This window comes from Lytechinus pictus, chromosome 7, assembly GCF_037042905.1.
Source record: "Lytechinus pictus isolate F3 Inbred chromosome 7, Lp3.0, whole genome shotgun sequence".
In the NCBI taxonomy this organism is placed as follows: Eukaryota; Metazoa; Echinodermata; class Echinoidea; order Temnopleuroida; family Toxopneustidae; genus Lytechinus; species Lytechinus pictus.
In genome coordinates, this window is record NC_087251.1 from 25306106 (window position 1) to 25328394 (window position 22289).

Consider the following 22289-nt stretch of genomic DNA (forward strand, 5'->3'; position numbering starts at 1 on the left):
ACAGTGATACGCTAGCGCTCGCCGTACAAGTGCGTCTTTGATGGCACGGAGGTTGGCAGCAGAAAATCTTAGAAACATACACGCATTGACCCAAATAGCTCCGCGTGTGCTGCTCGCAGACGTACTCATTGCGCTATTTTTTTACTTTAATTTAAAAAGCGTGTATGCTAAATGCGTGTATACTAAACAATGGCATCTTGGAGAAACTCTTAAACGAAAACTTCCGTGAGTATAAATACGGTTCTTGATATCATGTGCATAGAGAAATTAATACTTGTATTACTATGATTGCTTTCCTACGGATTCCTTTGATTAAAAATCCCAATAATTCACCTAAATCATTTGTAATACATTGTTTTCTCCCTTGCCTTCTCAGCTAGCAGCTCAGTGACGCCTTGGCTTGACTTTCGTTGGGACATCGCGAACAACCAGCGCTCTGCCCAGGGACGCGACGCCGATGTAGCACTGTAGCAGGCCGGCTCAGCTCACCTGTCCGTATCCTGCTACTGCTAGATAATCCAATCGAAAACGAAAAACATTTGTTAGGGGTGACATCTTCCCGCTTCTGATTGTAAAATCTCAGCATATTCGAAAATGTCAGGTGTTGAACTTAAGCCTATCAAAGAAGCAGGTGGAGCAAACATCCTTCTTCCATTAGGGAAAACAAACTTGGGAAGGGGTTCTTTCTTTGAGGTGAGTTTGACTGTCTACTTCTGTTACTTTTAATGTTACCTAGTCTTAGACTAAAAATTATAATGTTTAAAGCACTGGTGGATCCAGGGGAGCACATCCGGCCCGTGCCCCCCCCCCTTTGAGAAGCACAATTAAAACTTGTAAAAAATGCTGTTAAAACATACCGGTAAGTGTGCCCTTCAAAAGTGAAGACCTTTTGTTTTCTTTTTCTTTTTTTGCTTGTCAATTTTTTTCTTGGATGAAATCTACTATTTTTGGTTGAAACCTTTTTTTTTTTTGGTTATCAAATTTTTCCTTGGGAAAATGTGCCCCCCCCCCTTTCGAAAAATTCTGGATCCGCCCCTGGTTTAAAGTTAGATTTAAAATTAAATTAACAGTTCAGAGCCAGCGGCAGTGCAATTTTAATCTGAATCTGAAATTAAAATATTTTTTGCAGTTACATCTTATGGAGACTACTTCCCAGTTACCCCCATTCATATTTAGGATTAATCAAAAGAAGATGTCTGTCTCATCTTATTACCTTTATCAGCTCCAATTCAACTGACCTTTGCTGTAATTTGTATTGAAACTTGTTAATGAAAATAATTGTGAACGTGCAAAAAGGGATAAGATGGAGGAAAATGGAAATTGAAATAACTCCCCCCCCCCTGCTATGGACATGCCTGCTGTCTATGTGGTATTCTTTGATCCTTTTCCTTTTTCAAACATTTAATATTCTCCTTTCATTTCTGCTTTTGAAGTTTTATAAAAACAACTTGAGCTTGGTGTCAATAGATTAGACTGAATACTTCAGTGTCTGTTTCGCGGATTGTTCTGCTCCTTAGGCTGCAGTCATTCTTACACTCTTAACATCGAACCTATGCCCCCAAAAATCATGATTTCATTTTTTAACCATTAATATAACATGTTTCATCATAATATAGGTTTATGAAGGATTTAAATTTTGCAAATAATCTTAATCTATTCATCAACACCATCATGTTGCAATTTCATAGAGTTTAATATAAGAATCATTAAAATAATCAACACTCCCATTGTGGGGTGAATAATACTTGGGCATTGGTCCCTTACACTGAGCGAGAGCCGAGATGGCTGGCTATCATTGTAAGTGGAGAAAACAAAGCAGTAAAAAATGTTTTACAAATCCAAATAGACAGATTTCAGAGTCCAACCTAGGGGTAGATATCCCTTTTTAATGTACTCCAATATATTTTAGAGAAATTGAGAAGCAATCAAAGTCTAAAATCTATTTCATCTAGTTCAATATTCATTTTAAAATGGAACCCAATGCTACATTCTGTTTGAGCTCTTGAATAACTTATTGTTATGCCAAACTTTTTTTCTGATTAGAATAACCTGGTAGTGCATATTGCCCTTATAATTTTTAATCTAATAATGCACAAAGGTTTCACTGTTCTCTGGTATTGACCTTTTACATTTGCAGATCGCTGATAAACGAGTCTCTAGAAATCATGCTGTTCTTGAAGTGGAAGATGGGAAGATCAGAGTCATGCCAGTAAGTTGGGGTGTATGATTTTGGGATTGTTAAAGCTTTCAGTTTTAGAGTTAATAATCATCCTGATTGATTAAAAAAAATGTATTTTGAAGAGAAAATCTGAGTTGCAGTTTGTGGCACTTTGAAAACTTGATGAACATATTTTTTGTCACATGTGAAGTTTCATATTAGAGTTTCATTCTTTAAATGGGCAATTCCGTAAACTGATTAACCTTTTTGTACATCCGACCCCCATTTTTCTCCTGTCTTACTTCTCTTCATAACTAACCAAGTCATGATCATTTGAGAGCATTACAGACTGTCAAAAGAACCAGAAATCAGAAACAGAAAATTTCCTGTTGGTCTCACATATATGGTGTTGGACGTACATATTTTATGGAATTGCCCAAATGCTTTCAGATTGGAATAATGAGAATTTAGAAATGGCTGTAAGTTTTGTACATTTAGAAAGGTACATCAGGTTCAGTTCTGGATGCAGGATGCCCTGACTCTTTATGCTGGTATGAGTATGAAGTTGCAGAAGTGGGGAACAATCTGGGTCATATTCAGGGTTAATTTGTGACTTGTATGCATACCCATGTTCTTGTTTTGTATACAGTGAAATCCCTTTTAAATGGTAAAGTGAATTGATTTATTATTAATTGAATAATGAGACATTCTCACAATCGATATATATTTGTATAAATAAAAATTTGCCCAATTGCTTTGAACATTATTTTTCTCCCTGAAAACCACATGATCAGAACTGAATTTCTGAATTTTATTGGAAGTTTAAAAGAATGTCCAACTTTTGAGCTTGTTCTTAGGAGATATTTGGCCAAGTTTATATCTTTCTGTATATCTGATTTCAAGAAAACTTACCGGTAGTCTTAGACCTTACAGCAGTAAATGAATTGTCGAGTCTACAATTATAGGATTACCTGAGCATGTTTGTTAGGGTATCAACAAGATGCTCATTATTAACAACAATCTAAATGTTGTCATGTGTGTTATTTCTATAGATACATACGAACCCTACATTCTTTGATGGCGCAGGAGGAACTAAATTGGCACCTTTAACTAAAGACGTATGGCGAGACCTCAAACATGGAGACCGTATTGCTCTGACACCCGATGAACACATCTTTGAAGTTGTTATTGATTACAGACCTATTGTGCAAGAAACCCAGAGTCCAAGGTAAGAAAACAATTATACAGCACTGTAATGCAACTAAGATTGTTCACAAATTTATAGAATTATGCAATTGGATAACATTCAAATGTCAAATGATTAGGTTTTCTAAATAATATGCCTCCTAGTAGTATTTTAACCATTCTTCGACTAAAAGGGAATCTAATCCATATTGAAAGATTTATTAAATGAGAAAGAAAAGTATGAAAAGCAAAATGGTGAAAGTTTGAAGAAAATTCAGGTGAAAACAATAAAAATGTTTGTTGTTATGAGGTTATCACTGTACAGCAATATCTTATATCGTTTTGTACTACTTCAAGGGAAAAGGTGTTAAAGAAGACAATGGGAGTTTTGTCCTTAAGGCCCCCATTTCCACAGAGGGGATACCTTTGAAGGACCTTTGAAATACCAAAATTTGGCTACATGTAGGTCTTACAGCAGTCTCCAAGACCATTGAAATTTGTCATCTCTGTGGAATGGCTCAGAAAGACCCCCCAAAGAACTCTTAAAGACTGATGGATATTTCTTTCAATGGTCTTTCAGAGATCTTGTATGCAACAAGTGATCTTTCAGAATTCTTTCCATGGACTTTTCCTTGTCTTTCAATGATCTTTCACAGATCTTTCAATGATCTCTCATGAGTCTTACAGTGATCTCCGTAAAAATCTTGAGGGAATGTCGAAAGATCATGGAAAGACTACAGAACTTTGAAAGTTCTTCGAAAGACCGCTGAAAGACTATTTTGAACCGTTTCAAAAAGTTTTGGGACTCACGAGGACCACGAAGACCATTGACAGATCCATCAGAAATCGTCAAAGAACTCAGAGATCTTTGAAAGTTCATTGAAGGACCCTTGAAAGATCAAGCAAGTTTCATGATCTTACAGCAGTCTTTCAGAGGTTTTGCTGTATGTGGAATGGGGGTTTAAGAATCTTCTTATTCTGCTGACAAAGTTTCCAGTTTTTGTCTCGCGTGCGAAGCAGAGTGAGACTATAGGCGCCACTTTTCCGACGGCGGCAGCGTCAACACCAAATCTTAACCGAAGTTTAAGTTTTTGAAATGACAGCATAACTTAGAAAGTATATGGACCTAGTTCATGATACTTGGCCATAAGGTTAATAAAGTATTACTAAACATCCTGCTTGAGTTTCAGGTCACATGACCAAGGTCAAAGGTCATTTAGGGTCAATGAACTTAAACCATGTTGGGGGAATAAACATAAAAATCTTAAAATCTTAACCTGAGGTTAAGTTTTTGAAATGTCATCATAACTTAAAAAGTATATGGACCAAATTCATGAAACTGGGAAATAAGGTTAATCAAGTATTACTGAACATCCTGCCTGTGTTTCAAGTCACATGACCAAGGTCATTTAGGGTCAATGAACTTTGGCCAAGTTGGGGGTATCTGTTAAATTACCATCATAACTTAAAAAGTTTATGGATCTGATTCATGAAACTTGGACAGGAGATTAATCAAGTATCACTGAACATCTTGTGCGAGTTTCAGGTCTCATGACTAAGGTCAAAGGTCATTTAAGGTCAATAAACTTTGGACATGTTGGGGATATTTGTTGAATTACCATCATAACTCTGTAAGTGTATTGGTCTACTTTATAGAACTTGAACATAAGAGTAATCAAGTATCACTGAACATAAGAGTAATCAACTTTCAGGTCACATGACCAAGGTCAATGGACTTTGGCCATGTTGGGGTATTTGTTTAATAACCATCATAACTATGAAAGCGTATGGATCTAGTTCATAAAACTTGGACATAAGAGTAATCATGAATAACTGAACATCTCATGCGAGTTCCAGGTCACATGACCAAAGTCAAAGGTCGTTTAAGGTCATTGAACGTTAGCCATTTTGGAGGTAATTATTAGATTGCTGTCATAACTTTCAAAGTTTATAGATATAGTTTATGAAATGTGGAGATAGGGGTAATCAAGTATCACTGACAAATCATAGGTCGCATGATAGAGGCCAAATGTCATTTATTGTCAATGAACGTAGTATTGTATCATTATATGAATGGTGTTTTTGTGAATAAATTATTGTATAGTAGTTTTCAAAATCAGCAATACTGCTATATTTAATCGCGCGATGCAGGTGAGACTGCCAGAGGCTCCACTTGTGTTTTCTTTACATAGTCTTAGTGATTTTTCAAAACAGCTGTAACTTTCTTATTGCTCTTGGGATATGCTTTCACTATTCTGTGTTTTCCCCTCCATTCACACAAATCATTCAATTACCAAAGCTAGATGATCAATACTTCAGTTCCCCTTTCAGTTGTCATTTTTAGAGGTTAATCAATTGTTTTTGTAGCCTATCATAAGTGGTAGGCTCATTGGCATGATTTACCTTTTGAAAGAGTGGAAGTAAAACCTTTCTTTTTTTTTCAGACTATCTGCTGAAGAATTATCCCCTTTGAAACAGACTTCACCATTTAAGCAGTCTATTACACCTTCACTTCAAAATAATGGAATACAAAATGAGAAGAAAGAAAATGGTCAAAACAATCAGTCTAAAGGTTTGTCTTTGCTGCATATTCACAATTATATTTTTCTCTAGATAATCTCTTATAAAATAACCATTGTCTTTACTATAAAATGAAGTCTTAATATATTGCCACCAGCTTTTTGGTATAAAATTAAAATGCATTAATACATAATCCATGCTTTTGTGAGATTATTATAAAGGAAATGAAATCACAAATAATTCTAATAATAATTTTTTAGTACGATATTTAAAGGTATCAAAGTGCATTGATTTGTTGAAATATTGTATTCAATTATTCTTGATTCATGCATATGAATGTGTTCATGCACTGATCTCATTGTGATTGTAAAAAGTTTTGGAATCAGACAAGTGTGTTATTTATTATAGCACAGAGCGCACAAAGAGGTTAAGGTAAAATAGGGAAACTGTATCTCATCTAGTTGACTTACAGTACTACACGAAGATTAAAAGGCAAGATACAGTATCTCTTAAACTCAATTTAGTGAGCGCTGGAAGAAAAGATCTTCCCATCTTCACCAAGTCATCTTGACGAGATGCTGGATCATGTATTTTCATCTTTAGAATTATCTTGTTATCTTGGTGTTTTTAAAAGCTTATATGTTAATTACTGCACTTTATGAATCATTGGTAATATGTTATCATATTGTTATTTGTCTTTGTTGTAATCGAAGATGATGATGATGATAATAATGATCTAAAAGGGAAGTCAATAGAGAAAGAAGAAGAAACTTCACCTGCTACATCAATTGAAGGAGATAACAGCAGAGCATCTACCACAGATGGTAAGAATGCTACTGAAGAAGAGGAAGATAGATCCAAGATGGAAGAAACAACGGAACAAGATGGACAAAAGGAAGGGGAAACTAAACCTGAAGATAAATCAACAAAGGTATTGTGTCTGCTCATTTGGCCTTATAAAGTATTGCTTCTTATTTTTTCTACTTGCACATACATGTATTGTATTTCAAATGCTACTAGTATAATGAAAAAGTTTTAATTGAATTGAATTTTGCTTCTGCAACAATTGTTTTTGTCTAAATCTCCTCAAGGATATAGCACTAAGATAGGATTATGATTGGATTTTGGTTTGGAATTAATTAGGGGACATTGTTTGGGTTCATTGGCTTGTTGGCTTTTTTCTAAAGATAGTCAAACAGATAATTTAGAAACCTTCAAACTTACAGTGATCCAACAGCATACTATACTGAAGACATGGGAAGAGAAATACTTTATGGGCCTCTACTACTTCTTCATGCTGTCAAAATTTGTTTTAAAGTTGAATAAATGACACCATTCGTTTGTGGACTGTTCAGAAATTTCACAGAGATTGCACAGTGTGCAGATGTCCCAGTCAGTAGGCAGGTCCTTAAAAAGTGGCTTCTTTCATCCAAGTGATATTCAGGACTAGAAAGGTTCTGCATATCTAATTAGCTGGATGCGGACCAAAACACCAATTTTAAATTTGTCATTGTTGCTCTATTTGTTGGTCAATTTCATGTTTTTGGTATCTTTGTAAAGAAGAATCATTCTTTTAGATCATGCGTTTGAATTTATTGAATTTTTTGTAATGTAGGTGAAACTTTTGATTTAAAACATGCTAAAAAAATGATTATTTTCACCTGACAAAAGTTGCTGTTTTTACTCTTAATTTTTGTTTGAGCCCAAACGATATTTAGATCATGATGAAGCTGTCAGTCTATGCTTTAAAATGATCTAGGATTTAAATGAAGATGTGGTTTAATCGGGTCAAGGTCTCACTTTTCATAGGCCAAGTACATTTAGCAGCTTGAAAACAATACTGCACTCTGATTGGTCTGAGAGACCACACACTCACCCAAACTCCAACAGTTGGTAATCTCTTCAATTTACCCGTGCCAGCTTTTTTAAACCTTATTCAGCCAATCAGAAGTCTGGATTTTATGTTACTCACAAATTTCAGAAATCTTGTTTTGTATCTTGGTGGGAAAGTGTGATCTTGACCTGATTACAAGGTGCTACATATTAAGAGTGACATTATGAGAAAGTACAGATTTTTAGCTTTATGATGATATGAATATCATTGAGGCTCAAAATAAAAAGTCTTGCACCATTTGCAAGAGAAAACATGGGAAGAAATTTCAGTTTTGAGCCATCTTTTGAAGCCTGAAATTCTCTCATTTATCAAAGTAGTTTATATAAAATAACTGACCAGTATAATAGAGTAACATTTACTCTTTCTAATGATGCAATAATATTTGATTTCACTGGAGGATAAAGTTGTTAAATACATAGAGAAAGAAAATCTCACAATTCACGAGATTTTTTGCAGGAAGGTGAATTCAGCCATGAGAGGGGACCTGCAGTCTAACTGGTCATGCTTGAGTGAACCTTGAACTTAAAACCTTGTTTTTTATCTATTTTTTGAAGCTCTTGCTGAATTTCTTCTGCTTTCAATCAATTCCCCGTGAGGGTTTAATGTTGATGAATTCTGACAAGTTAGATATTATTTTAAAGCTTAGGATGTGCCTTTTCAAGCTCAATGAAAAGCTCAAATTTCATTTTGGGTGACTTATTGTATGGTGGCTGGTCATATGATTATAACTCCATTCTTTGTTTTTAGGGGCCTGGGACAGTGGTGTATGATGATAAAGAGATTGCTCTCCCAGTGCAGAAAGAGAGGGCACTCCCAGCGTGGATGACCAGTCCTCCAAAACCAAAAGCAGAAGCTAAACGTGCCACGACAGGTACCCCAGCCAAGAATGGTGAGAACAGAACCTGTGCACTATCCTCTGTTCTGTAGTTTTAACCTTTACAGCTCAGTTGCTTTTTGATAAGGTTTATCCATGTTGAACAACTTACAGTAATCCTTTCACTTTGTTCTTATTTTAAAAATTCTCATTTTGGTTCCTGAAAGTGGGCTAAACATGAGGCTTATAGTGTAAAAATACCATCCCCAAAGTTTCAAAGTATCATATCTACAGGAACAAGTTTAAAACCTTGAAAATGTAAACCAAAGTTTAAAAATAATTGGGGTTGGTTTAAATGACTATGTGTATACAGTGAATCTGTGCACTACAACAAGTCTAGATGAACACAGCATGACCTACATACAGTGTGTACAAGGTATACACTGAATGTACAGTGCAGCTAATAATAGTGTGTGTATACGAGATACACACAGCAGAAGGCAGTCAACACAGCCAACAGACTTTTTGAACTGGAGAAAACTTGTCATAAGCTGAACCTGTCTACCAGATGGTTCTCAAAATCAGGCTTATAAGTTGCTTCTTGTATCTAAATAAGAGTTTTTCATCCTATACTGTGGCCTGCTTCAGGGTTTCTTAGGACAAATACAGGCACTCATACACATGTTTCATCTCAGTTTGAGAATTTTTTAAATCAGCTGCTCACAAAGTGAAACGATCCCTTTAACTCCTCCTCCTCTCTAATACTTTTTAAAAGTGGTAGAGGAATATCTATTGTTGAGGTATGAGTATGATGTATGGAAATTTCTGTGTATGAGAATGGATGCACTTGTACATTTCTAAAGAGGATTTGTGTCTTAGAAATTGAATTTCCATTGTCTTTGGTAAAGCACTCCAGAACAAAGACACTGCCACACCTCAGAAGAGAGGTAGAGGAAGGCCTAAATGTGGTGCTAAGGCTACACCTCAAGCCAAGAAAACACCCTCTCAAACCAAAGCAAGGGCAAAGAAATACGCCGACGATGACGACGACTATCTTTCCGAAGAGGAGCCTGCTCATAAGAAAAGCAAGACGTCAAGATCTCAGAGGGGAACATCAAAGGTTGCATCCTACGCTGAGGATGACTATGATGACTTGGATGAGGAATGGGTTGCATCTGATTTTGATGATGAAGATGCGAGTGATTGGGAAATGGAATCGCAGTCACAATCCAGTAAAAAGGGCAGGGTAAGAATAAGAAAATTTTATACCCCAATTCATGGTGTATATTTAATTATTATGCCTTATTTAGTTCATTAATTGATAAAGGTCCAACAATGAACATGCACTTATGTCCCAGGGTGTTAGATCTACTCATGTTTCTTAATCTTTTCCAAATCTTAACCGAAGGTTAAGTTTTTGAAATGACAGCATAACTTTGAAAATATATGGACCTAGTTCATGAAACTTGGCCATAAGGTTAATCAAGTATTACTAAACATCCTGCCTGAGTTTCATGTCACATGACCAAGGTCAAAGGTCATTTAGGGTCAATGAACTTAGACCATGTTGGGGGAATCAACATCAAAATCTTAACCTAAGGTTAAGTTTTTGAAATGTCATCATAACTTAAAAAATATATGGACTTAGTTCATGAAACTCGGACATAAGGTTTATCAAGTATTACTGAACATCCTGCATGAGTTTCACGTCACATGACCAAGGTCAAAGGTCATGTAGGGTCAATGAACTTTGGCCAAATTGGGGGTATCTGTTGAATTACCATCATAACTTTGAAAGTTTATGGATCTGATTCATGAAACTTGGACATAATAGTAATCAAGTATCACTGAACATCCTGTGCAAGTGTCAGGTCACATGATTAAGGTCAAAGGTCATTTAGGGTAAATGAACTTTGGCCAAATTGGGTGTATTTGTTGAATTACCATCATATCTCTGTAAGTGTATTGGTCTAGTTCATAAAACGTGGACATAAGAGTAACCAAGTATCACTGAACTTCTTGTGCGAGTTTCAGGTCACATGACCAAGGTCAAAGGTCAATGGACATTGGCCATGTTGGGGGTATTTGTTGAATTACCGTTATAACTCTGTAAGTATATTGGTCTAATTCATAAAACTTGGACATAAGAGTCGTCAAGTATCACTGAACATCTCATGCGAGTTTCAGGTCACATGACCAAAGTCAAAGGTCATTTAAGGTCTTTGAACTTTGGCCATTTTAGAGGTTATTATTAGATTGCTGTCATAACTTTCAAAGTTTATAGATATAGTGTATAAAATGTGGATATAGGGGTAATCAAGTATCACTGACAAGTTTTAGGTCACATGATCAAGGTCAAATATCAATGAACGTAGTATTGTATCATTATATGAATGGTGTTTTTTGTGAACAATTATTTTATAGTAGTTTTCAAAGTCAGCACTGCTGCTATATTGAATCGCGTGATGCAGGTGAGACCGCCAGAGGCATTCCACTTGTTGAAATTTAGCAACAAGCATGGCTTAACCTCGTATGACAAAATAATGCTTATGTAAATCTACTTTTTCTCAGAGTATGCAATAGAATCTGCATGACGGATTTGAAACCTCATTTTCAAAGCTACTTGTGTGAAATTAGGCCATTTGGTTTTTTATTTACATTAGTTGGGTTGGGATTTTGTGCTTTATTTCTCAGGTTCACAGGTTATTTTTTGTCTCACCTGCATAGCAGAGTGAGACTATAGGCGCCGCTTTTCCGATGGCGGCGGCGTCAACATCAAATCTTAACCTAAGGTTAATAATGGGGGTATCTGTTGAATTACCATCATAACTTTGAAAGTTTATGGATCTGATGCTTTTCAGAGTAGCGCAGGTACGTTGGCTTGAAACTTGGCTTAATCAACTTGCATGGACATCATAGAGAATAGTATTAATGCTTTTAAAAAAAAGGTACCCTAGATAAAAGATGTATCATCTTTCTATTTCCTCCCCTTCTCATCATTTTTCTTCTCATTAATTTGGTTTTATAATTTATTTCTCATTTTATTCCCAGGGCAAGGGGAAGTCTCCAAGGGGTAAATTTGTCAGTCCAAGAAAGCGAGGGCAACGCAAGAAGTATGCACAATCGAGTGATGAAGAAGATTGGAGCGAGGAAGAAGTGTACGTGCCACGCCCTACCAAACGTAGAGCGTCATCCTCCTCCAATTCACAGCCAACTCCACAGAGAAAGAGAGGAAGGAAAGCACGACAAGAAAGTGATATTAGTGATGAGGAGGAGTATGTGCCGAAACCTACTAAAAGGACTCCTGCAAAAACAAAAACCGATTCAGGTGAAAGTAAAAAAGATCACGACGTCAGTGGAGAGGAAGATGATGACGGTGATAAAGCACCACCGAAGAAGAAACCAGAGAAGAAAAAGAAGCTCAAATCTTGCCAGTTTGGAAAACGATGCTATAGGTATGCATGTGATCAGAGAGAGAGACAGAGTTAAATTACAAATGAATAAGCATCTCGAGTTTTGCCTAGTTACCAAAATTTAACAGTGTGTATCAGACCTTCTGTTACTTTCAGAGAAATTTCATAATGCTTGGCATATTTCCAGTACTACCTGTGCTTTTAGGCAGATAACAACATTGCTCAAGGTAGCACATGAAAGAGATCAAGCATTATGAATGTATACCCTCTGAGTCATTCTATCCAGCATATACACATTTGAGCTCTTTAATACTTTACAGTACTTCAATACTCAAGTATCGAAAGAGGTTTTAATTTGATATTAAAGATTATATGACTTGCATGAAATTGGTAAAGAGTTTGATTGGGCAAGTTAAAGATGAATGAAAGTAGTTGCAGGAAACACTTATTTCATTAGAAAGTCTGTAAAACCAAGGTTTATTGTCACCATACCATCCTAGATCTAGATCTGGTATATGAACTGAACTTTGTGAAGTCATGAAATCTAAGCTGAAAATCAATCACACTGAAGTTCGCCAACACAGATAAGCACATGTGGGGCAGTATATTATAACTGCTTGGGATAATAAAATTCATGCATATTTTGCTTATTTCTCGGCAATTACATGATTTCCTCCAGTATCCTTTGCCACATATTTTTTATTCATACATACATAAACTTGGGTGGTCTTTTTATTGGATTCTGCACAAACTCATTTCGAAGTTGTAACCACAACTGACATCTTTAAAGCTCCTTTTTACAGGGTTTGTATTTTACACCCACCTTTAAAAAATTAATTCAGCCTGTTGAGGCACTAGTGAGAGTTTCATTTCAGCCTTACCTGTGAAACAGTTTCTCAAGTCAGCAGCAAAGCACTGATTATTAAGTTAGTCTTTGTATTTTACAAAGTGTTGTTGTATAGTATGTTGATGGAATTTGTTAAATGTTTATTTTTTCCTAGAAAAAATCCAGTCCACTTTGGAGCATATTGCCACCCTGGAGATCCTGACTATCGCTCAGAAGGAGATGAAGACGAAGAATATGGAACATCTTGTTTAAGGTACGTTGTTGAAATAAAATTATCACTGAAGTAAATTGAATTGGACAGGTGGAGTATTAAGATTAAAAAAGAATTTGTGAACTGGATAATCTAATTTAATGCAGCCCATTGCGAAGCATTTCATGCACTCTTGAAACCCATCACACAGTCTGTTCTCCAGGCCTGGAAATATAATGATTATATTGTTTCGATATGAAAAAAAAAGAAGAATCATTCAGGCCAATATTTGATATTGTGTTGAAATGCTTCACGAACAACAACAACAATAACAAAGTCAAACAAAAATGTGTATCTACCAATTCTTGCTACCCCAATTCTCGCTACCCCAAATAGGAACAAAAATCTCATAATGCGCGAGACGAGATAATTTTCACTCCGTCGGGTCGTCATCACCACTTCCGGTTCAGAGTCATGCTCGCGCGAGGTTCGCGATACTGAGTTTTCCACCACGCTGAAATCGATGCCAATCAGCGTAATATGTACAGATTATAATACTTTTTATTTAATTTGGTCAGTTTTGATTCCATTTGAATTACAAAATAAAATAAAAAATATATTTCACGTGAAAATAATTTTTATTCATGTTTTTATTCGGTTATAAAAAAATTAAACAAAAAATGAATATCTTAAAATTTTGCATTTAGCGACCGGCCTGACATCACGATCGTATTCGACTAGAAGCTAAATATATATAGCATTCATTCCGTTCAATTTTTCGTCGACCACAAAATGGATAAAAAATCAGTTGCGGAACTAAAAAAAATCTTAACTGACAGAGGAATACCGTGCAATGGAAAGCATCGGGCAGAATTAGTGACTTTAGCAGAAAAGGCCGTTAAACTGTATCGTGAAAGAGAGGGTTGTGATCACGAACTTTCCGAGCGAAAGCGACGTTGTGTTGTTGTGGATGACGGCACTGTTGATCTGAATGGCAAAACAGTGCATTGGACTTCCGAACAGGAAGTTGTAATACCAAAAAGCTATCCCATAATGAAATGCGCGTTACAGGGATTTTCCCGGATATCAGCGAAATCGCTATTTGGGGTAGCGAGAATTGAAATGATTAACATCAATTTTGTTTTATTTCTTTTGAAGGAAAAATACAGAACATAATGAGAACTATCAGCACACTAAACCGCCAGCCAGACCCAAGCGAGAAGCTGCCCAAAAAGGTATACCATAGTTTTTTATTCATATTATATTTTTCCAAATATTTTAGATCATAATGCAAGGAAACTGTAATTAAAGATGTAGAGAATGATTTTCATAAACATTGATGATGAATATGTGATTAACAAAGATATTCTAACTGCAGTAATAATGTATGTGATATCTATCTCTGAAATGGTGAAGTTGGTTACTTTTATCACTAGTGTACATAAGTGTTTATCAGGTATAACTCTCAAGGGTGTTTTTCTCTCTTTTTGTTAGTCATTCTGTTGCCCTTTGTTGTGCCATTGGAAAGTTGAGTTTCCCCTTGCTCATTCCTATGATATGTAAACTACTTCATCAGTCACACCGTGCCACACAGTCAAAGCATCATTCTTCTGAACCCAACTTGGTGTCCGAGCTTGGTTCAGTAGCCTTATCATACTCAACACCATCACCATACTTGAAATCACCCATTGCCATTCATAAAAGCTTTTATATTACTGCCAAGTTTGCACCTGGATTTAGGATGAAAATAGGCTCAAATTCAGACAAAATTGAACATGTCATTTCTAGAATTTTAGAATCTTTTAAGATGAATAAATCGGGATGAACTTATTCTTTTGTTTATTTCTTATCAATGCCACTCTCCCAGTCTTGAAGACCACTGGATTCAGTGACGATGAAGACGACGATGAACCCAATACATATGATCACAATGACAGTTTCTTGAATGATGAGGTGTCAGACTCGGCTTCTGTGCCTGGAAAGCGCTCTGATGATTCAGATTGGGATCCCGAAGAGGACAGTCAAGATGTAAGAAATCTACAGAAAGAAGCAAAGGAATTCACGCGCAACAAGAAGATGTACAAGACATAGATCCTCAACCGCCTCAAATAAAATTCAATATGTATATTCTCTGTTTGAATAGCACTGACAATCGATGGGAAATAACAGTTTTGAGACTTTTATCATTTCCTACCTTTCAGTTTAAAACACTGAAATCATAGTCGGACATGACTGGATATGTAGATTGATTATTTGACAAGATTAGTTATACATGTAGTTATACATTCACATTCCATAATGAGGGGAAGGGGAAATTGATTCCGATACTGATGGGATGGCCTTTCATTTAATCATTATTTGGTGATCATGCCCAGTTTGTCAAAATCTGAAAACTGATGTTTCATTGACGGATTAGAATGGAGTAATTGATAAATTTGTATCAAATTTATTTCCTAAATATATCTGCATTACAATTTACATACAATTTTGGTGTCTTCTGGAAATTCACTGTAAGTTTTAAGTTCTTGGCAAGTTTTTGATAACTTTATTAGGATCTAGATTCTGCATGTTGCTAGGTAATGGTGGTAATTAAGATCATGTAACAGTAATTCACTTCTTACCTTAGGCAACATTGTCATCACTGCATTTTCTTTTACATAATGAATTATGAAGGTATGGAGGAATTTATATCAATAGTATTACAATATATCTACCTTTGTCTGGTCTATGTTAAACATAAGCAGTGACCATTCACAACACTTGCAAGTGCTAATCAAGATCATTGTTGCTTGTGTATTTTGTTGAAATGTAATAGTTATTATCTCACATATGCAATTGATCAAAAAAGTTTATGTACTTTTGTCCTTTTTGCATATCGTATGATGAGGTGTAATTTCATAAAGCTGCATATGACTTAAGAACAATTGAACAACTTGTGAGAGTAATTTGCTACATGGATTTTCTAAATAGCCTTATCTCTCATAAAAAAAAAAATTCGCATTCCTTAAATTGAGTAAAATTCAGAGAAAAATGGTGAAAATTTCATCAAAATCGGATAACAAATAATAAATTTATTGAATTTAAAGTTTATCAATATTTTGTGAAAACAGTTCTATGCACATCGTCACGACTATTCATAAGGTGATGATGTCATATCCCCACTTTACTTTTTCTTGTGTTATTACATGAAATCATAATTCTTTCATTTTTTCATACATGTGTAAATGATGTGTCTCCATTATGATGAAATAAGTAGCGGCAATAAATAACTAATGCACTTAATCAGTTGTCAATCCAATTGTTTGAGTTCTTGATAAAAAAAATTGAATAAACTTCATTTCATATAATAAAATACAAAAGAACAAGTGGGGATATGACATCATCAGCCCACCTAATGAATATTCATGAAGACGTGCCTAGAACTGTTTTACCGGAATAAAGCAAATCTTTAAAATTCAATAACTTCATTATTTGTAATCTGATTTTGATGAAATTTTCAGCATTTTGCTCTGCGAATTTTACTCTTTTTATTGAGATATAAATATCTCCAGCCTGGACCATCCCTTAAGTCAAATATATGTCTCTAATGTGAAAATTAGATGCAAAAAGTACAATTTCTTGTCAATTTTTGTTCAACTTACAACTCAATATACCGGTAATGAGATTCATGGCTTCTGAAGGGGATTTGTCTTTTTAAGTCTGTATTATAGTGAAATGAAATAGAGAAGACCCTTTTCAACATGTAGATTGATGATTCTTGCACGATAGATTGTATATATTCTAGATAATATCTTAGTATGTCATTATTTGATAATATTTTAATGTTACTAAGGCTGTCTCTGAAGAGGCGATTCAGCTTTGAAATGAATATTGATTTTATTATTTTATTAGAGGTGGTTATTTGATAAATTTTGATAAATTCTGCAATTGCTGTCACTCTTCAATGAAGTGCAATAATGCCAACAAAGAATGCAGAATCTTAGAATTTTAAATATGATGTGATTTCTAACTAAATCAACTTCCAGTGAAAAGTAAACAAACAGAACCACTCAATTTAATGCCGATTTCAATTGAAAAATACAGTAAACCTTGTAAATTACATTATTGAAACTGCTTAAAGGAACAAATAAGTCCATTTATGTTAATTGAGAATGAGAATTTGGTGGGAAGGCTAGAAGATGAAATCAACTGCAAATATTATTAAGATTTTTTTTTTTCATAAACGCCTTGATTTGTTTCATTATGCACCTTTTCATGTAATTCTATTTCATTAATTACTGATGATTAACAATCATCTACCGCACCAAGGAAAATGATCTCGGCCAAGACTATATGACAAGTTTTCATGGAAATGGTGCGATAGTGTCCAAGTACAATACCATCGTATCTGGCTGTATCTCTGGGTGCTGGTTCCTTGACATCCAGATAGGTTAAGTCATTCTTTAATATTTCTATGTAGCAAATTCAATTGGACATTTACTGACATACAACAAATTCATGGAGATATATACGTATGTATATTCATGGATGTATATTGCGTGATCTTGTACATTATTCTATTTGGTATACACGTGTAGGTGACATTGTACATTATGGTGATATCATGTTATATTGTACCACACTTCATCAAGATCACATGTATTTTCGACGTTATTTTTCTACATTCTTATTGTAATTACATGAATGGAACAGCAGTTGAAAATTGAAATTATGGGTTTGTGTACGGATTGAGGCGATTATCTGATTATGTGACTTTATATATTAACATGTACAAATGTTTAGTCTTGTTATTGATTGAATTGTGAAATGTCTGAAATATGCTAATGAATATAGTTGTTTTGGAAAACTTTGCAAGTGGCATTCTTATCTTTCTTCTTCAACAAACCTCTCTTCCCCAAAATTGATTTCCATGTCTTCTCACATATGTCATATTAATTTTAAATTTCTTAATTGTATATGGGTCTTTTTGAGATAAAAGTGTATTTTCATCACTTTATCATGTAGGAAGCAATGACAAATGTGAAGAAGAAAAAAAATATATTTTAACATTTGCAATTTAGTTTGTTGGTGTTCTTTAGTGTTTTTATGTAACAAATTAAATACTGCACCAAATATTCCTCTTTGATAGGAATTATATAATTTAAAAACATGGATAGCCATGTAATATAGATTTTAATTCTATGTCAAATTTCTATTCATTGTAATGTACTGAAAAGCAAGCATTCGAGTTGATCATGCATCAAATCAACAATTCATTACTAAAACTTTTTCTGCTATTTATAAAGTTGAAAGAATACTAGGATCATATTTGCAAGGAGTTTTCAATTTTTATGTCGAGTGTAGATAAGTTTTTATATGAAAATAATATGATTCAGAGTTGATATGAATGTGACTTTTACTGGATCTAAAATGCACAAAGTCAATTTTGTCATAAAATGTCCATTTTAATGAACATTTTATTAATCAGGTGATTTACCCTGGTGGAATGAATATTCCTCGAGGGTGATCCATTCAAGCTTTGTATAATGTTATGCATGGCTTCACAACTGACTGAACTACATGAATGGTAGGCAAACTAGGTTTATTTTACCACATGTTTTTTAATTTTTAATTGCAAAGTACATGTATGAAAGAAAGAAATATTGCACTATTCAAATGATTGGAAATATTATGTTCAATTGCAAAAAAAGTAGTATTACTCAAACTTTGTCAGTTTTTTTTATTCACATTGCTTGCAATGCCATGCATAACTTTATATATACTTTATGAAAAAATGTGCCCCCTTTAAATATTTTTTCAGCACATTACGTAAGTGTTAACAATAACACTATGTAACTACCAACTCGTGAAATGAGAATAAAAAAAGCAAAAGATTTGTGTGTATTATTTATCACCATTTTAATCAGCGTTCTTTGTTTTGTTACATACAATATTTTTATTTACCACGGGTCTGTTGCAGGAAATTGAAACTTGATTTAACCAACCAGAAGCATGGACCTGGCCACTAAGGATTATTTATTGTTACTGGGAGTGCTGTGACAAAACCCCAGTAACAATAGAATAATCCTCCGTGGACAGGGCCTTGATCAGAAGCTTTAGAGATATCTTTGTGTAACAGGCCCCACAAGAAAAAATAAAGTATTTTACAGAATTTTTCAGTCTACACTGGTCCATGGCATCCATGCCATAAAATTTTCAAACCTTTGCATAATGAAAGCATGTACATAACTGGTTTGATACAAGCAATGTTTATATTTTGAGAATAAGGCAAGTTTCAATGAGAAAACAGATCAACTCATTAGTAATGAATCCAATATCAGAGCACTGTAATAGAGGCCATAAAGGTGTGTGTGTGGGGGGGGGGGGCTTTTAAAGAAGAACAAAAGCACTTGCAAAGGGTAAGGTGCGTTGCTATATCAGTGCGGAAATTATCTCTTGTTAGGTATACTTGAAGCCCCCAAGTAAGAAATTGCCATAAATACAGTATCCAAAGCGGATTGATCTAGATATACATGTTAAGAAGCATTTAATAGTAAGTTGGTATTGGTCTCATGAATGGTTGTATTTCAAAGCATATTTTATTGCCCTTTGAAAATTAGACCATTTCCTGTGAATCCCCAGGGGAGAAGGTAACTGCTATCGCAAGGTGAGCAACATGCTCCTTATGCCTGTATTATAACTAAGTAACGCTGCTTACTGTATGTGTGTACTGAAATACTTGCTAATCAAAATGCTTGAATCTCAACCAAACATGTTTTATGACAGACTGGGGGATCTCACAGCCTGGAATTTCATGAATGTTTGCATTAGAAACGAGCACTGATTGTTAGTCCCCTTACAAGTAAACATCTTAAATTGAAAGAAGAACATCGATTTTAAAAGGAATGGGGAAAATGTTTCCAGAATATTACTTTTGCTTCTTACTTTATATATCCGATTTAGGGCTTCAGTTGAAATGGTATTATGGAACACATACAAATAATGCACGATATGCATCCATAAAAGTTCACATTCATGTTATATACAACAGACAGTAAGTTGTGAAATCATTTTCCAAGGGCTAATAATACATCGGGACTGATTCCTCTTCTCGACTCCCCGGGGGGCCACTTACATTGACGAGTGGATACCATGCGCGACCAAAAAAACACGTAAAAAGGATGTCTTTTTCAAGATAGGGCACGTTACGTACGTAACGTGAAAAGGGTGTCAAAAACACAAAAATATTGAAAAAAGGGTATCTATTTCGCTCGGAAAAATATACGTGTTTAGGGTCAAAATTAATATGCGGGGATGATAAAACAAAATCAAAAATGTTTTATAAAGGATGTCCTTTTGCCCCAACACTACGTGTTTAGAGTCCGATTTGCGCGAGGTGTGGAAGGTGGGGCCGTACTACACCCCAAAAATGGTATGTAAAGGTAAAACCGACGACCGACGGACCCGTGACATCGCTGTACTAGTTTAGGGGTTCATTTCAGGGAATACTTGCCAAGAGTATCGTTTTTTCCAATACTTGTTAAGGGGTGCATTTTCAGAATATGGAAAATACATCGTTGTACTTGTTTAGGGGCTCAATTCTGGTAATACTTGCCAATAGTATATGTTTCCAATACTTGTTAAGGGTAGGGTTTCACCACACGCCAATACTTGTTAAGGGGTGCATTTTCAAAATATGGAAATACGTGTTTAGGTTGCTTTTCAAGACCCCGTGGTCGCGCATGATATCCACTCGTCAATGGAAGTGGCCCCTCCGGGCTCGACTCTAACCATCTACTCCACAGAATTGATACTTGATGGAAAAATAAATTAGTGTAAAAAGATCTTGACAAAAAGGTAAAGATGATAAAAAATCTCAAAAATTAAAGGTGGACAGGTAGCAGAAAACGGTGTATTTATAGTGCCTTATTCTTCAGTACAGATTAAAGATTAAGGGGGCTGTCACACAGGCATATTTTAGCCAGCATATACCAATATACATATGGCAAGTAATTTACAATTTAAATATATAGGCTACATATTGATATTTAAAAAAATGCCACTTGTTTATCAACAAAATAGATTCGTGATATAAAGAAAATATGATTTATTATGATAGAACGGCTTGCCTTGGCTAAATATATTGATGTGACAGCCCCCTTTAATAGAAATCAGTATCGTCACTAGTTGCCTAATTTATGATCTTGGTATTATTTTCACAATAGAGGACACTTACTTAAAATGGAACATGAATAGTGATGCTGGACTAGCAAAATAAGTGAAAATAACAATCTGAACATTTCAACTAACTGCTTAAGCATATTTTCATGAATTTCCACTTGACTTTAAGTTGTTATTTTCAAAATTCTGGTGTTGTTTTGATGTGCAGCAATGATGAGACACAGAAGAAAAATTTAAGTTATATCAGACACATTTTCATCATTTTTATGCATAATGGCACAGTAGAACTAACCAAACCTCAACCTCAGTTTGATGTGTATAGCTCACATGGATAGCTCTATGATATACAAGGAGTCCGCACCAAATGTGCAAGAGAAAATAGATTTTTTAAAACATGAAGCAAATCATATTCAATGACAAACCCTAATATATTTCCTCTGGCATTCATAGTGCTTAAAGGAAATAAGTAGCAGAACAATATCTTACCCCAAATTCAAGTCTTTCATGTTTAGCTGGGATGTTCCAATTATTGTTGCTTTCACATTCCATTTCAATACACAATGTAGTATTCAATTTTCAGTCCTCGAATACATGTACATTATTTTTTACATTATAGTACATTATATTTACAAATATGCCATAGTAAAAAACACAAAAACAAACAATAGCTGTCATTCTGTCCAGCGATGGCCACAATTTGGAGCTGTGCAAACGTAATACAATCGCATTCCCTCCTGTGCATGGAAAAATGAGAAAACAAAACATATAGTTGGCAATCTTATTGGCAAAACATAAGAGCATCATGCAACAATTCAGTGAATTAATTCTTATCTCAACATAACTTTCAGGGATTACAATCTTTAAATTTAATTTCATTATATTCTGGCCACCTTGCAAGATCACATGATAATAGGTGGACCAAACGCATCACAGAATGGAGACCATGGCTAGGATCACAAAATCTGGTTAGACAAAAATTGAGATGGAGTGACGAGCTCACAAAATTCATTGGCATAAATTGGATTGCATCAGCACAAAACGAGCACCTTTGGCACCAACTTTAGGAGGCTTTCGCCTTGCAGTGGGCTGAACATGGCTGATATGATGA

At 35.0% G+C, this 22289-nt stretch overlaps 2 protein-coding genes across 2 annotated transcripts in view; one reads left to right on the forward strand and one right to left on the reverse strand.

The window, feature by feature from the left end:
• On the forward strand, positions 1–18911 carry LOC129264678 (aprataxin and PNK-like factor). Its single transcript, XM_064102327.1, has 12 exons — positions 1–225; positions 377–693; positions 2138–2209; positions 3211–3386; positions 5788–5915; positions 6577–6794; positions 8505–8646; positions 9480–9817; positions 11623–12026; positions 12986–13084; positions 14180–14256; positions 14889–18911. The coding sequence occupies exons 2-12, from the start codon at positions 595–597 to the stop codon at positions 15110–15112; spliced, it is 1977 nt and encodes a 658-aa protein (XP_063958397.1). The 5' UTR covers positions 1–225; positions 377–594; the 3' UTR covers positions 15113–18911.
• The window catches only part of LOC129265893 (DNA-directed RNA polymerase II subunit RPB9-like), a 9640-nt gene continuing 6245 nt past the window's right edge, over positions 18895–22289 (reverse strand). The window contains exon 5 of the mRNA XM_054903806.2: positions 18895–21915. Within this exon, the coding sequence (XP_054759781.1) occupies positions 21853–21915 (63 nt within the window). The 3' untranslated portion in view covers positions 18895–21852. The remainder of the gene's footprint in view (positions 21916–22289) is intronic.

Excerpts from the sequence above, each read along its gene's own strand:
- LOC129264678 (XM_064102327.1), top strand. The coding sequence starts at position 595 with ATGTCAGGTGTTGAACTTAAGCCTATCAAAGAAGCAGGTGGAGCAAAC. Across the intron at positions 8,647-9,479 it reads AGGTACCCCAGCCAAGAATG|CACTCCAGAACAAAGACACT; the intron begins GTGAGAACAGAA and ends TCTTTGGTAAAG. Across the intron at positions 14,257-14,888 it reads GCGAGAAGCTGCCCAAAAAG|TCTTGAAGACCACTGGATTC; the intron begins GTATACCATAGT and ends CCACTCTCCCAG.